This window comes from Aotus nancymaae, unplaced genomic scaffold (genome assembly GCF_030222135.1).
Source record: "Aotus nancymaae isolate 86718 unplaced genomic scaffold, 86718_ANA_hifiasm-v0.15.2.pri h1tg000006l, whole genome shotgun sequence".
Taxonomy (NCBI): domain Eukaryota; kingdom Metazoa; phylum Chordata; class Mammalia; order Primates; family Aotidae; genus Aotus; species Aotus nancymaae.
The window spans coordinates 91,742,263-91,758,562 of record NW_026988417.1 but is presented as its reverse complement, the minus strand read 5'-3'; the positions used below and the strand labels follow the sequence as shown (position 1 = coordinate 91,758,562).

Here is a 16,300-nt window from a genome sequence, read left to right as displayed (position 1 = left end):
ATTGCAAATATATAAAAATTTCAAGTATTTCCTGCATTGCCATTTTTAGCATGTTTGGCTATTCTATTTAACCTACCTACTGATACTGGAGACAGTTCATATACAGGCATGTCTGACATGGGACAAGTTCTTTAGTCACACGGAACAAACACATAGAGTAGAATGTATGGGATGATGAGGTCATTTGGGATGGAGGTATGGAAAAAACGGTATACTTTACTACAGTGGAGCCAGTCAACGTGTACAACTTTACACCTAACAAAAAAGCCTCCACAAAAGTATACATAGCAGTATTTCTGTTCATCCCATTTGAATGGAAAATTTTACTTAGCTGGTAATTATCAGAAGACTCAGGGAAGGGGAAACATATTTTACATGCACAGAATGCTTCAGAACTTTTCTGTTTGGCTACCAATCTGCCAAGCAGGCTGATGATCAAAGTCATAAGTACAATTAGTTATTTGCCTACAGACACACTCTGTTGACTGGTTTCAGCCAATTTTTTTCAGTTCACACACAAGATCAAATTCTTTGTCAGCAAATACCTTTTAGAAAAAGTTTACCACAAACACATTTGGAAAACATTTTATTAAGTACTGTATAAACAGCTATTTAGATAATAGTTGCATAGAACTATACCAAGGCAACTGTGTCTTTAAGGAACAACTACGAAGTGAACAAGGATGTGCAAAGTCCTCCATTATACAAGATTTCTTTTGGTGGAACGTTAACGGTGACAAAGCAGCGTAATGGGCTCTTAAGCAGACTGATTTGTATCAAACTGGACATATCAGAATTCCTTATGTATAAGAGAAATGCACTGCTCCTTTCAAGAAAGGAGTGATAACCCACCATGGAATTACCTCCGGTTTAAACATGTACTCTTGACTGCCAAAAATATCGGGATACTGTTAAGCAAGATAAAACAGCAGAACACACTTTAAAATACATTGATCTCTTTCTCTAATCTACATGTTAATACTACATGTTCTTATCCTTGGCATTGTTTCCTCAGAATCATCCAGGGCTCAAATTCAGATTTAAGGTTAAAAAATTCTACCCTGGATTGTCTGGTGATCTCTGACCCTACTACTGAAATAAGACAAATTTGCTTTACAGCAAGTCATTCTATATAGAATGAAACAGTTGGTAGTTGTCACCACTGAACAAGTAGGAGACTGCCACAGAGAATGTGGTGATTTTTTCACCTGGCCATAGAATCAATTTAAAAATTGTAGAAATCAGCCAGGAGTGGTGGCCCACGCCTGTAATCCAAAGCACTTTGGGAGGCCAAAGTGGGAGGATCACTTGAGGCCAGGAGTTCAAGAACCAGCCTGAACAACATAGTGAGACCCTGTCTCTATGGAAAAAAAAAAATAGTAATAATCAGATGTGTTGGAACATGCTTGTAGTCCTAGCTACTTGGCAAGCTGAGGTAGGAGGACTGCTTGAGCCCAGGAGGTCAAGGCTGCAGTTAGCCATAATCATATCACTGCCTCCAGCCTGGGGAACAGCAACAACAACAAAAAACTATTAAAATACTGTGAACGACTAACAAGCACAATAGTGATGTGAAGATTTTTATAGGATGTCCTTGAGTGCTTCACATAGTAACTTTTTGGACTATTCTAGTAAAATACCAGTGTCGACATTTTTTCAAGAATAACCAGACTCACCATATATAGGCAGTTCTGCTGTTGCTCACCCACAGTCCCCAAAATGAAAAGCAGCAGATAACACATAGCCAGGGCCACCTTATTCCTGCATCATCTTGCTAACATCCAAATAAATGCAAACTATTTTTCTCTCTTTCCTACTTAGCACCAAAAGGAAGACAAGAGAAGGCTGCAACAAGAGGGCCAGATAGTTTCCATACATAGACTGTGTGCTAAGCTAACCTTTCCTTAGGTGTCAATTTTTAAAATAGAACAAAACACAATTTTGATAGGTTTTAGCCTAATGCAGCCTATGTTATGAAGGCTGCAATTTGTTCCTAAGATATGAACGTCTAGATGTTATGTTCTAATATAAAGGAGTTGGAAAACGAGCCACACTGCCACAAGTGTGGCATAATTTACAAATGGTATAATTTGCTCCTCTTGTAGCTAGAGAGCTTGGTAAAAGTTAAATGCCATCAAATGTAAGCAGAATCTTACTACACTGTCTCAAACGGTTCCAGTATTTCTAACTTCCAGACCACTAAAATATCCTCCCCTACTGTATTTTTTGCCCCCAAGATTCACTGCGTTCATTGTTTAAAAGCAGCCCATGGTTTATGAAATTCAGAATACAATAAGATCCAAATTACTTCAAATGATACGTTCTAAGAAAAAAAAGAATCACAAAGAAATTACATACTTTATTATTAGCAGTGATTTTGGTGTAATTTTGAAACAATTTTATATCTATCTTGTAGCATCAAGCAAATGAACAAGTATTAATCTCCCAGCTATCTGTTTAAGAAAAAAAGTATTTTTACAGTGAAAAGCCCTGACAAACACCAAGTGATCAAACTTCGCCTCAGCAATAAGGTGCCAAGAACATTATGTACCTCATGTTGTATGATAAATGGGGCATACAACTGGCATCTCTGTAGTCTTCCACCAAGATGTTTATCTTCAATCTATCCTCATGAGGAACAATCAAACCGACTTTTGTAAACTAACCTGATTTTTCAAGTATCCATTTCATAAGACATCAAAAAAGGTGTAAGAGTTACTCTAGCATGGGTGTTGGTTACTCTAGCACAGGTGTCCAACCTGTTGGCTTCCCTGGGCCACACTGCAAGAATAACTGTCTCGGGCCACACACAAAATACACTAACAACAGCTGATGAGTTCAAATAAAGGCCCGTGCATAATTTTTGTGATATCTGCCACCAAGGATAAGCAAAAGCTCCCCGCTTCAATGGATCAGACATGACTGCTAGAGTTAAGAAGACTAAGGTCGGGTGCGGTGGCTCACTCCTGTAATCCCAGCATTTTGGGAGGCCGAGGCAGGTGCATCAACAGTGGTCAGGAGTTTGAGACAAGCCTGGCCAACATGGTGAAACCCCATCTCTACTAAAAATACAAAAATTAGCCGACGCTGTGGCGGGCGCCTGTAATCCCAGCTACTCAGGAGGCTGAGGCAGGAGAATCGCCTGAACCCAAGAGGCAGCGGTTGCAGTGAGCCAAGACTGTGCCACTGCACTCCAGCCTGTGTGACAAGAGTGAAACTCCGATCTCCAAAAAAAAAAAAGACTAGAGATACATGACAATGAAATGCCATGGGTTTAGAAGCATTAAAAAACATTTTGGGGAAAATTAGTTTATGTACTATACATTAGGTAATTCTGTATCAGTATTAAATTTCTAATTATATTATGATCATGTAAAGAATGTCCTTAGGGTTAAGAGATACAAGCTGACAGTAGGGTGAAGTACAGTGTTCCTTCTTTCAAAAGAAAAGTGCTTATACAGAGATAAAGCAAAGGTGACAGTGACAATTGTTAAAGGTAAAGGATATGATTATTTCACTATACTATACTTTCAACTTTTCTATAATTTGAAAATTTTCAATATAAAAAGTTGGAGATTAAAAAATAAATTTTAAAGCAGGGAAAAACAAGAAGGAAATCACTTACAGACACATTGAGCATAAGTTAAGCAAAGGAGAGCATCCTGCTCTCAATTTTAACCAAATCCAATGAAAACCCTAGTCATTAAGGAACAAACTGAGGAATGAGGCAAATTCCTAAACCGCCTCACCTCCTCTTGCCTATTAACTTAGATATATGGGTGCAAGTGGTATAAAGGTGTTGGTTAATCCATTTTATCAACAAAAGACATAAACTGAAGATCATGTTTCTGACAGGAAAAAAGAAAGATTCTAAAGGTTAATGTAAAAAAAAGAAGTTAATCCTTTTTTTTTTTTTGAGATGAGGTCTCACTCTCTCACCCAGCTGAAGTGGCACAATCATAGCTCAGTGTAACCTTGAACTCCTGGGCTCAAGCAATTCCCCCACCGCAGTCTCCTGAGTAGCTAGTGCTACAGACTCACAAACCAAGCTGACTTATTTTGTAAAAAGGTGGCAGAATGATGAAACTAGATGTTTTGTCACCTAAATCCAATGAACATTTGTAATTAGATATATGCAGTTAGACTAGAGCCCATATTGTTTTAAAATCTCCCAAACCAAGAAAAGCATTGTCACCAGTGTGGTGTTTTATCTTGTAACCAAAAAACTCTCGCACCACCAAGATCTTTTTTCCTTGAGCTTATCTTCTAATGACAGACACTGAATAAGCCCACACTGTTAATTCCACAATCAGCACATAAAATGCTCCCCTAATATTCAGCATTCTGTCTTAAAAGCTCTCACAAATATGGTTGCATCTCAAATGCTGTTGGCGCTCTGCTGAGTTTACATATAGCCATTACACCTGAAAAAGCATTTCTACTCAAATGGTCGTGAATTTATTTTAGATTATCAAACAGCCTTCCCATTCCCACCATTTCCCTCTGAAATCCCAAAGAAATGCAGCAAAGTTAATGACTACATGGTGGGATAATCATTCAAACTTTTTAATCTCCCTTTACACATTATATTAACATTCGTATTGCAAGGCATTCCATTCACAAATATTACAGTTTGATAAAAACTTCACACACATACCCACAAAAGTCTATACCAGATTCAGTCAACTTTACTAAATCATTAAAATAATAAAAGTAATGAAAACATTATTATATTTTAAAGCAATAAGGTCTGAGGCACTCTGGGAAAGATGTTCTCTTACAAGTATAATGTGTCAGTGGTATGAAATTATATTACAAGGATGCCCAGTAATCAAGTACACTCTAATGACAATGACTTCGTGATCTGACATGTCTTCATTGATACAATCCTACTTAAACAACTGCTGAAAGGAACACAGATATTGGGCAGCTGAGGTCATTTCTACTGAGGTTCCCAACTATGTAAAGGTGAGGTGTATTTCAGCACACCAAGGACAGCTGCGTCTCTACTGCAAGGTTACAGTACAAAAAGTTCCTTTCTCATCACTATCAACGCTTACTTACTAAACGTTAGACTTAAATAGCCCACTTGACCTCCTGGGCTCACAGCTGGAGACAGTTTAGAACTCTTTCCCCATCCTCTGCCACAGTGCATCCACCCTTCTCTGATCACCTCCAGGGTATGTCCTTGAAGTAAAACAGAAAAGGGAAGAAAGGGGGCTTTTTCTTTTCCATTTCTGACCAAACAGAGGTCTGAAATAGCAGTGTATTATGAAAATTCTCATGCCCTGCAACAGTCAGCTACCACTTGGAAAATGGCTATTTTTGCCATAAACTAGATTTTAAAAAGCTTGATAACCTTCCAAAGTGAATTTTACTACATTCATTCACTGACACACAGAGTCCACATTGGAGAAAGTCTCATTGGGTGAGTGCTTCCCTATGCACAATTACAAGGGTAAATCGTCAGCATGGGGGAGAGGGGAGGCCAAATCCCAACCAGGAATTAAATCACTACAAACTGTGGATCCATTTATGAGAGCATATAAACCTGTCAGAGCAGAACCAACAGAAACCCTGGGTCTCATAGTGTTTGGTAATTATGTATATGGAATTAAAAATGTATACATATATATTTCCATATATATAATTTAAAAAATCTGGTGCAACATATATTGCTAAAGGTTCAAGGATTTTCATTTCCAATGTTTACCTGGAAAGCAGCTGGCTCTTGATGGCCATTTTGTGGCAGTGGTAAAAGCAACTAGAAGCAAGTTTAAGTAAAAGTGCTCAAAGGGCAAATGAGAAAACAGGTGTGCAGGGGAAGGGGGCTGAAGAGTTGAGCAAGGTTTCCTTTATATTCTTCTCAGTTTTTTCAGACCCAAGACAAGTTCTTGAGGACACACATCAAATGCTGTAGTCCTTTCCTATCTATAGTCAAAACAAAACGAGTGATAAAAAAAAAAAGGTTCCTCTTCCTTTCTGTACTCTCAATAAAATGCATAGTACAGTAAGAAGATATCACTGAGATGTGCCATCTTGGGAGAATTAAAACTGAGACATGAAGTGAGGCCGTGCACTGTCAAGTCGCCGGGTTAGGATTTCACAGCCAGTGTCCGTGACCAGGAGGGTGTGCTCAAACTGAGCAGACCGCTTTCCATCTCTTGTCACTGCAGTCCAACCATCTGGCCAGGTTTCATCCTGCCATCCACCTTAAACAAAAACAATTTCTTAATTCAATCACTCAGTTTTCTAAATGAACTCTATCAAGAAGAAAACCAAGTAGAAAATTCACTACTAAGATCCTTATTTACACGCCAATTGTTTTAGCTAAATGCCTTTCCAACTTCATTCTGGTCTTCAGTATGTCTGATGTTTAAATTTCTTCAGATGTATTACAATCACATTTTTTATATATCCCAAATATCAAATCAAGATGGAATTTCCAAAATAAAGGTGGTGGATTTCAATTTAGACAACACATTGATACCAATCATGACTTTGAGTATAAACTTTAATTAATTATATGGTTCATTATATGTATCTAAGCATCACTACGTACCCTATGAATACGTACAATAATTGTCAATTTTAAAATATGAAATTTTTTAAAAAGGACATTCTGCAATATGCTACAACATAAGTGAACCTTGAGGTCATAACGCTAAGTGAAATAAGCCAGTCACTAAAAGGCATATGCTTAATGATTCCACTTATATGAGATAGAGTACCGTAGTCAAAATCATGGAGATAGCAGAACGGTGGATGCCAAGGGCTGGGAGTAGAGAGGAATGGGAAGGGAGTGTTTAATGGGTTGAGTTTCAGTTTTACAAGATGAAAGCCTTTTGGAGATGGATGATGGTGGAGGGTGCACAGCATTATGAATGTATTTAATAATGCTGAACTGTACATTTAAAAATGACTGAGATGTATATTTTACAATAAATATTGGAAAGAAAAACAACTTAATGAAGTTAGCTCTTTCCGAGTATATAACTTTGGCATCTGACAAAACCATAGTCAGTATATATTGTGAAGGAAATCATGTGTTTATAGTTCCAATATAGCATTCAATTCCTGATATAATTTCAAAATGGTAGGCACACAAACAGATGGTGAGAACAGATTTTACAGTGAAATTTTTGTGAACTCTATCTCTGGAACCAGAAGAGGGACAAAGAGAAAGACTGGTATGAGAGGATAAGAAAAATATGAAGCCAAATGGTCTGGACAGGAGCTGAAACCAGAGAAGGGAAGCGAAGGGACAGTGAAAGAATCTGGGAGGCCATGAAAGAAAACTTAGGGAAAGGCAGGAAAGGGGATGGAGGGGGCACAAGGAGGGAAAGCAGAAAGCAAAGGCCCAAGAGAATGTGAAGCAGAGGTGGAATGACAAAGACAATTCTAGATACTATTGTAAAAGGTGTATTTGCAGAGCTTTCTTGTTTCAAAATTAGATGTAAAAAAAAAAAACAATACTTTCATTTTGAATACCCTTTAGGTGAAATATATTACTTCAAGGACTCACTGACTCAGACAGACAAATCCTAGAACATAAACTCTGTAGTGAAGTAAAACTACTTTTGCGCAACATTAAATCCCAGGATAAAAAGAAAATATGAGGCAGCCTAAAAAAGTTAACTCATGCCTCATCAAGCACCTAAAGATGAGTAAACAGATATTTTTCAGTGTAATGGCCTTTACACCAACAGATTTAAAACACCACTACTATGATTTTATTGTGATCTGATAAAACAGGATTTTTAGTAATGGCAAGTTAAATATATTTGGCTATTCTGAGGAAATTCTCCTGCAGATTTGAGACTTTCTATTCCAGAGCTGGAATTTAATCTAGCTGAGTTATACTAAAGTATATTTGATGATTAATTACCTGTGCTGGCTGTATACAAAGTTATTTGCTTACTGAAAATACTACATCATGGCTCATCAACCAGGTGCCAGTTAATGGAAATATGTAGCCAAAAGGACACTTTCCTCCCACTCTTTCTTTTCACTGCTAAATACTTACCGTCTTTACAACTGGTTGCACACGATCAGAACTGTATCCTTATTACAAGAGCATGACAAAAACTTTACATTTGTGCAGTCCTTTAAATTATACAAAGTACTTTATGTTAACACAAATCATCTCAGTTCTTATAGCAGCCTCGGGTGTTGGCAAGACAGGGATTCTAATTTTCATTTTACAGAAAAGGCAGTAAGAAATCAGCTTAAGAAAGTGACTTCAGTGATCCCCACCCTCCTGGCATGCACGGCCTTGTGTAAGCTCCTGCTCCCCTTGAGTGTGGGCTGGATTCAGTGAATCACTTCTAAGAAAGAGAGTATGGCAGTCATTCCGAAGACTGGGTTATAAAAAGACTAGAAGGATCCAGAGAAGGAGTATCCTTTAATACTGGGCTCAGGACACACAAGCTCTACTGCTACTGCCTCGCTTTGCATCCCCTAACCAGAAAGCTCTATTATTAGAATCACTCTGAAAATCTCAGTGAGGAGCCCTAATCGTGCCTCCACGTCTCCTATCACTGCTACAAGCCTGTCTGGAGGGAAGGACAACAGTGGGGAGGCTGCCAGAGCCAAGTGTGTCCTTGGTGTGTTTCCCCACAATAGCTATATGATGCTACCTGATGACATGAGTGCAGACCATGAAGGGTCAGAACAGCTAATGAGCCGAGTCTGACAAATTCTGCCAGGTAACAAGCTAAGTTATAGGCAAGCTACTTACCTTCTTCAAGGACCAGTTTCCTACTTTGTATAATGGGGATAACACCTACCTTATAAACTATGAAGAATTAAATCATATAATCATGCCTACCTCAAACTGGGTGGCTCATCAAATGCTCTACTTTGTTCCTTCCTCTTCCCTCTCCTACGTCAAGCAAGAACATCCACACAGACTTGACCTGGGCACCTCATTATTACAATGCACCTTCTGATATGATCTTCATGAAAAGGGAGCAGGATTCAAGCACTTCAGCATCTCCTGACAGATTACCACACAGAAACCATGTCGTTCTTGCCAACCCCCACAATTTTCAGTTCTCCACATGATACTGAATGAAGTTTGAGAGGGGATAGGGAGTAGAAAGCAAAAAGCAAGCAGGCAGAAGAGACCACTGACACGATGAATAACCTAAAACACATATAAATTCAATTAAAGAATGTCACGGCATCCCTTTTTCTCACCTTCACAAATCATTGGCTCAATCGTAAATACATGGCCCGACTTCATCACTCCAACTGCTTTATTTTCTGAAATTAAAGAAAAAAAAAAATCTCAGAAGGTAGCAAAACCAACAGTGTACTGTTGAACAGCTAACTAGAAAGAGTAAACAATTCAAATTCCCATCAGTGATTCTTAAATTAATTACTTTGTCCTCTCCTGATTCCCTTTCTTAAAGTTCAACAAACAGGTATTATACTGGTAGCCATCTAATATGGTGTATATATTGTCCTAGGAACATTTCATTATGCTATGTGTTCTCTAGGAAAATAGATATTTGTAGGCTGCATTTCAGATATGAGTATCACTTCCATAAAAAGAAAAGTGGCAAATAAAAACAAAGAATAAAAGAAAAGTGCCTTGATTTCTATTACCACATGACTACAATTGCAATCACAAAACCAAGAGTTCCACTACTCATGCAGGTAGAGAAATTTGAAGGAGAATGACAGACATTTCAGATTATGCCAAAAATCTCCCATCACTTGTGGGGGGATGTATGTGTTTGTACATAGGGGCACAGCGCATGGAAACTACATGATTTTCACAACGTTTTACAAGCTATTGTCTTTTTCTCATCTTCAAAGAAGAACAAAGTCTATGCACACTAACCTACTTTTTAAAAAATAGGCCTGGCGTGGTGGCTCAAGCCTATAATCCCAGCACTTTGAGAGGCCAAGGTGAGTGGATCACTTGAGGCAGGTCAAGAGTTTGAGACCAGCCTGGCCAACATGGTGAAACCCTGTCTCTACTAAAAATACAAAAATTAGCCGGGCATGGTGGCGTGCAGCTGAAATCCCAGCTACTCAAGAGGCTGAGGCAGGGAATCACTTGAAACCAGGAGACAGAGGTTGCAGTGAGCTGAGATCGCGCCACTGCACTCCAACCTGGGTGACAGAGTGAGACTCTGTCTTTAAAAAAAAAAAAAAACTGGGAAGATCCTTCTTTTTTAATTGAAAGCAAAAAAGCAAACTCTGTTTCTCTCTCCAAATACTTTTTAGTTTCTTTGTCCAAGTTCATTAATACAAGTTTTTTTTTCAGGATCATCACAAGAAATACAACAATAAATTACAGTGACCAGACCTGCCATACCCCTCAAAAAGACCAAAAATATTAAAACTAAGAATAGGCTTTTTAAGACAAAAATGGAGAACTAATTTAAATTCAACGTTAAACAAAACCTAGTAAGGCTATCAGCTAAGTGAATGACTGCAATGCCCAACCTGACCACCAGATGGCTAATACATCGGCTTTTCAGGGTTCCTCTGTGCGGTTGTTCTGATCCACAACTTTGGTAATGAATGGCAAATTTCCCCTCCAGTTGAGGCTGACTCAACTTAACTGTCCTCTTTCCAGGTATGGTCTAATCTCCCCTACACATGTATATTCCTGCATAACTTTCCAGATGAATAGCTATTGTGCTCCTTTCGACTATCTTAGGTATTGCCAAACTACACTTACAGCAGGTTTCAAATCTGGAGTTTCTAAACTGCTATAAAATCCTAAGGTCATTAAAAAAAAAGAAAAGAAAAAGAAACATTTGACTTTTAATTTCTAAACTCACAAACTTTCTCTCAAAATGACATGCTTAATTATTCAGGACTGGTCTCTATTCCCTTAAAGAAACCAAAAAGAAAATGTCAAGAATGTCAGTGTGGTGTCACAGAAAGTAAAAAGGATGAAAGAATCTAGAACTCTGCTGTCAATATGGCAACATTAGCCACGCATAGCTATAAAGTACTTGAAAAGTGGCTAATCAGAATTGAGACAGGCTATCAGTTCAAAAACACTTTGGATTTCAAAGACTAAAACAACATGTATAATATCTCTCAATAATTTTTATACTGATTAAAGTTTCAGTTTCCCAACATACCTCACTCAACAAATACACATTATGTGAGTGACTATACTATTGCACACACTATGTTAGGTACTTTTTGAAAAATTTGTGTCTAATCTATAGTCTCTCACAGAATGACTATAATATACAGGCACATCTTGTTTTATTGCACTTCACTGTATTGTGCTTCACAGACACTGCTTTTCTTTTTCTTTCTCTGTTTTTTTTTTTGAGACGGAGTCTTGCTCTGTTGCCCAGGCTGGAGCGCAGTGACATGATCTCAGCTCCCTGCAACCTCCAAACTCCGAGGTTCAAGTGATCCTCCTGCCTCAGCCTCCTGAGTAAGCCTCCTTGAGGCATGTGCACCACGCCCGGCTAATTTTTGTATTTCTAGTAGAAGCATGGTTTCACCATGTTGGCCAGGTTGGTCTTGAACTCCTGTCCTCAAGTGATCAGGCTGCCTCAGCCTCCCAAGGTGCTGGAATTAGAGGTTTGAGCTACCACATCCGGCTAGATACTGTTTTGTTTTGTTTTTAATAAATTGAAGGTTTGTGGCAACCCTGCATTGAGCAAGTCTAGCAATGTCATTTTTCCAGCAGTGCATGTTCACTTCATGTCTCTGTTTCACAATTTGGCAATTTTCACAATATTTCAAACATTCTCATTATTATTTTATCAGTTATAGTGATCTGTGATAGATGATCTTTGATGTTACAATTTTAATTGTTTGGGGGCACCACAAACTGCGCCCACGTAAGACAGCAAACCTAATAAATGTTTATGTGTATTCTGACTACTCCACGAACCTGCCCCCTTCTCTCTCCCTCTCCGGCCTCCCTAGTCCCTGAAACACAATACTGAAATTAGGCCACTTAATAGCCCTACAATGGCCTCTAAGTATTCCACTGAAAGGAAGAGTCACATGTCTCTCACTTTGAATCAAAAGCTAGAAATAATTAAACATAATGAGGAAGGCAGGTCAATAGCCTAGACAGGCCAAAAGCTATGTCTCTGGTGCCAAAAAGTTAAGCCAAGTTGTGAATGCAGAGGGAAAGTTCTTGAAGGAAATTGAAAGCACTACTCCACTGAAGCCACAAATGCAAAGAAAGTACAACAGTCTTATTGCTGTTATGGACGAAGCTTGAATGGTCTAGATAGAAGATCACACAACCCACACATTCCCTTAAGCCAAAGCCCAATCTAGACAAGGGACTAACTCTCAATTCTATGAAGGCTAAAAGAGGCGACAAAGCTTCAGAAGAAAAGTTGAAAGTTAGCAGAGGCTGGCTCATGAGGTTTAAAGAATCCATCTCCATTACATAAAAGTGCAAGGTGAAGCAGCAAGTGCTGATGTGGAAATTGTAGCAAATTAGCCAGAAGACATAGCTAAAATAATTGATGAAGGTGGCTATACTAACAGATTTTCAATGCAGATCAAAACGGCCTTCTAATGGAAGAAAATGCCACCTAGGACTTTCTAACTAGAGAGGAGAAGTCAATACCTGGCTTCAAAGGAAAGGCTGACTTTCTTGTTAGGGGATCACACAGCTTGTGACTTCAAGTTAAAGCCAATGCTCATCCACCATTCCCCAAATCTTAAGATTCCTGAAGAAGGAAGCAAAATCTACTCTGCCTGTGCTCTAGAAATGGAAGAACAAAGCTTGGATGACAGCACCTCAATTTATAGCATGGTTTACTGAATATTTTAAGCCTGCTGTTGAAACCTACTGCTCAGAGAAAAAGATTCCTCTCAAAATACTACTATTCACTGACAATGCACCTGATTGCCCAAGAGTTCTAACGGAGATGTACAAGGAAATGAGTGTTGTTTTCATGCCTGCTAACATGGAACCTATTCTGTAGCTCATGGATCAAGAAGGAATTTTGACTTTCAAGTCTTATTATTTAAGAAATACATTTTCTAAGGCTGCCATAGACAGTGATTCCTCTGATGAATCTGCACAAAAGTAAACTGAAAAACCTTCTTGAAAGGATTCACCATTCTGGATGTCAGCAAAAACATATGTAGGCCGGGCATGGTGGTACACACCTATAATCCCAGCACTCTGGAAGGCTGAGGCGGGTGGATTGTGTGAGTCCAGGAATTCAAGATCAGACTAGGCAACTAGTGAAACCCTGTTTCTACTAAAAATACAAAAAAAAAAAAAAAAAAAAAATAGCTGGACATGGTGGTGCGTACTTGTAATGCCAGCTACTCAGGACGCTGAGGTGGGCGAATCACCTGAGTCCAGGAGTTGGAGGCTGCAGAGAGTCGAGATCACACCGCTGCACTCCAGCCTGGGCAACCAGAGTGAGACCCTATCTCAAACCAAAAAAAACCCAAAAAAATTGTGATTCATGGGAGGAAAATTCATGATGCATGAGAGGAAGTCAAATATCAATATTAACATGAGCTGGGCAGAAAGTGATTTCCACCCTTTTGGATGACCAAGAGGGGTTTGAAACATAGTGGAGGATGTAACTGCAAATGCGGTGGAAAGAGCAAGAGAAACAGAATTAGAAATGGAGGCTGAGGATGTGAATGGATTGCTGCAATCTCATGATGAAACTTGAACAGATGAGTAGCTGCATCTTATGGATAAACAAAAAAGTAGTTTCTTGAGATGGAATCTAACTCTAGCGAAGACGCTGTGAACATTGTTGAGATGACAACAAAAGACTTAGAATATTACATAAACTTAGTTGATAAAACAGGAGCAGGGTTTGATAGAACTGACTCCAATTTTGACAGAAGTTCTGTGGATAAAACGCTATCAAACAGTATCACAAGCTACAGAGAAATCCTTCATGAAAGGAGGAGTCAATCAATGTAACAAACTTTGTTGTCTTATTTCAAGAAATTGCCATGACCATCCTGATATGGTTTCGATCTGTGTTCCCACCCAAATCTCATGTTAAAATGTAATTCCCAGTGTTGGAGGTAAGGCCTGGTGGAAAGTGACTACATCATGGAGACAGAGTTCTCATGAACTGGTTTAGCACCACCTCCCTTGGTACTGTATAGTGAATGAGTTGTCATGAGATCTGGTCGTTTAAAAGTGTGTGGCACCTCCTCTCATGCGCTCTCTCTCTTGCTCCTGCTCCCACCATGTGAGACACCTCACTCCCTCTTTGCCTTCCACCATGATTAAGTTCCCTGAAGCCTCTCCAGAAGCTGATGCTGCCATGCTTCCTGTATAGCCTGCAGGACCATGAGCCAATTAAGCCTCTTTTCTTTTTCTTTTGTTTTGAGATGGATTCTCGCTTTGTCACCAGGCTGGAGTGCAGTGCTGCAATCTCAGCTCATTGCAACCACCGCCACCCGGGTTCATGCGATTCTCCTAACTCAGCCTCCCAAGTAGCTGGAGATACAGGTGTGCCCCACCATGCCCAGATAATTTTTGTATTTTTAGTAGAAATGGGGTTTCACCATGTTGGCCAGGATGGTCTCGATCCCTTAACCTTGTGATCCGCCCACCTCAGCCTCCCAAAGTGCTGAGATTACAGGTGTGAGCCACTACACCTGGCCACGCCTCTTTTCTTTATAATTAATTACCCAGATTCAGGAATTTCTTTCTAACCATGTGAGAATGTAATACACATCCCAGCCTTCAGCAACTACCACCCTGATCAGTCAGTGGACATCAAGGGAAGACCTTTCACCAGCAAGAGGATTACAACTCACTAAAAGCTCAGATGACTGCTGGCATTTTTTAGCAATAGAGTATTTTTCAATCAAGGTTTGTGCATTGTTACTACACATACAACAGACCACAGTATAGTGTAAACATAACTTTTTTTAAGCACTGGGAAACCAAAAACTTTGTATGACTTGCTTTATTGCAATAGTCACTGTATTGCAAGGGCCTGGAGTAGGGTATTATCATCATTACTTCCCACCCAATGACTCAAATATAGAAGCAAATAAACTCTCACCTAACAAGGATTTCTCCTACATAGAAGGAGTAGAGAAAGGTTACACAATAATTTCCTGGTTCTTCTCTCTTTTGGGTTAGGAATATAGAGTTACAAACTGAAGCAGAGAATATTTACATTTCAAAAGATATCTCTGCTATATTTAAAATATCCCTCAATAGTTTAACACTTCCCTACAGTAATCATAGCATATTTTGTTTTATATAAATCTGACTCTTCATAAACATAATATATAAGGCTGGGTGTGGTGGCTCATGCCTGTAATCCCAGCTCCTTGGGAAGCTGAGGTGAGAAGACTGCTTTAAGCCCAGGAGTTTGATACCAGCCTGGGCAACATGGACAAACCCTGCCTCTACAAAAATATTAAAATTGCCAGGGATGGTGGCCTACTCAGGACGCTGAGATAGGAGGACTGCTTGAGCCCTGAGAGGTCAAGGCTCCAGTGAGCCATGATTAAACCACTACACTTTAGCCTAGGTGACAGAGCGAGATCCCGTCTCAAAAAAACTGTATCAAGTATACCTGGTCCTTGTTCCTTTTTTCATAATTGTTTCTTACATCTAATTAAATGCTTTAATAGGAAACTCACATGACCTCTTTTGTATAACAGTGGCAACATATTTTGCTGACACTATAACCACTGACCAAAATCCCCTTCTTCCATAAATATTACTATCTTCAATCTATCTCTCACTCAAATCCATATCTAAACTCAAATTTTATTGCCTCTGCAAGTAAGGGGACTGTTTTTATTCCCTCCCCTTCACATACTCTTACATACACACCCCTCACTGTAACCAGAATAGCTCCTTCCATTCTGTGAAAGGGAATGCATTATTCAGATGATTACAGGATTTAACAGGAAGGAATGAAGTCAGTTACCTATTTTCTGTTGCTAGCTTTTATTTCAAGCATGATTCACAGCTTAAATAAAAAGAATTAGGTAGTCTGCTAATAACTATTTATTCACACACATTAGGGGTCCTGCGCTATAAACCAGCAGTCCCCAACATATTTTGCACTAGGGAACGGTTTTATAGAATAGAATTTTTCCAAGGACCCGGGTGATTGCGGGGATACAAACCTTGGGGAATGGTTTTTGGGATGAAACTGTTCCACCTCAGATCATCAGGCATTAGATTCTCATAAGGAGTGAGCAACCTAGATCCCTCACACGCACAGTTAACAATAGTATTCAAACTCCTCTGAGAATCTAATGCCACTGCCAATCTGACAGGAGGCAGAGCTCTGGTGGTAACCCTCGCTTGCTTGCCACTCCCCTCTTG

At 39.2% G+C, this 16,300-nt stretch overlaps 1 protein-coding gene across 1 annotated transcript in view; it reads right to left on the bottom strand.

The window, feature by feature from the left end:
- Positions 1–4,545: 4,545 nt before the first annotated feature.
- METAP1 (methionyl aminopeptidase 1) overlaps positions 4,546–16,300 on the bottom strand; it is a 53,098-nt gene continuing 41,343 nt past the window's right edge. The window contains exons 10-11 of the mRNA XM_012474818.2: positions 9,202–9,267; positions 4,546–6,212 (exon numbers count right to left, since the gene is read on the bottom strand). Of these exons, the coding sequence (XP_012330241.1) occupies positions 6,049–6,212; positions 9,202–9,267 (230 nt within the window). The 3' untranslated portion in view covers positions 4,546–6,048. The remainder of the gene's footprint in view (positions 6,213–9,201; positions 9,268–16,300) is intronic.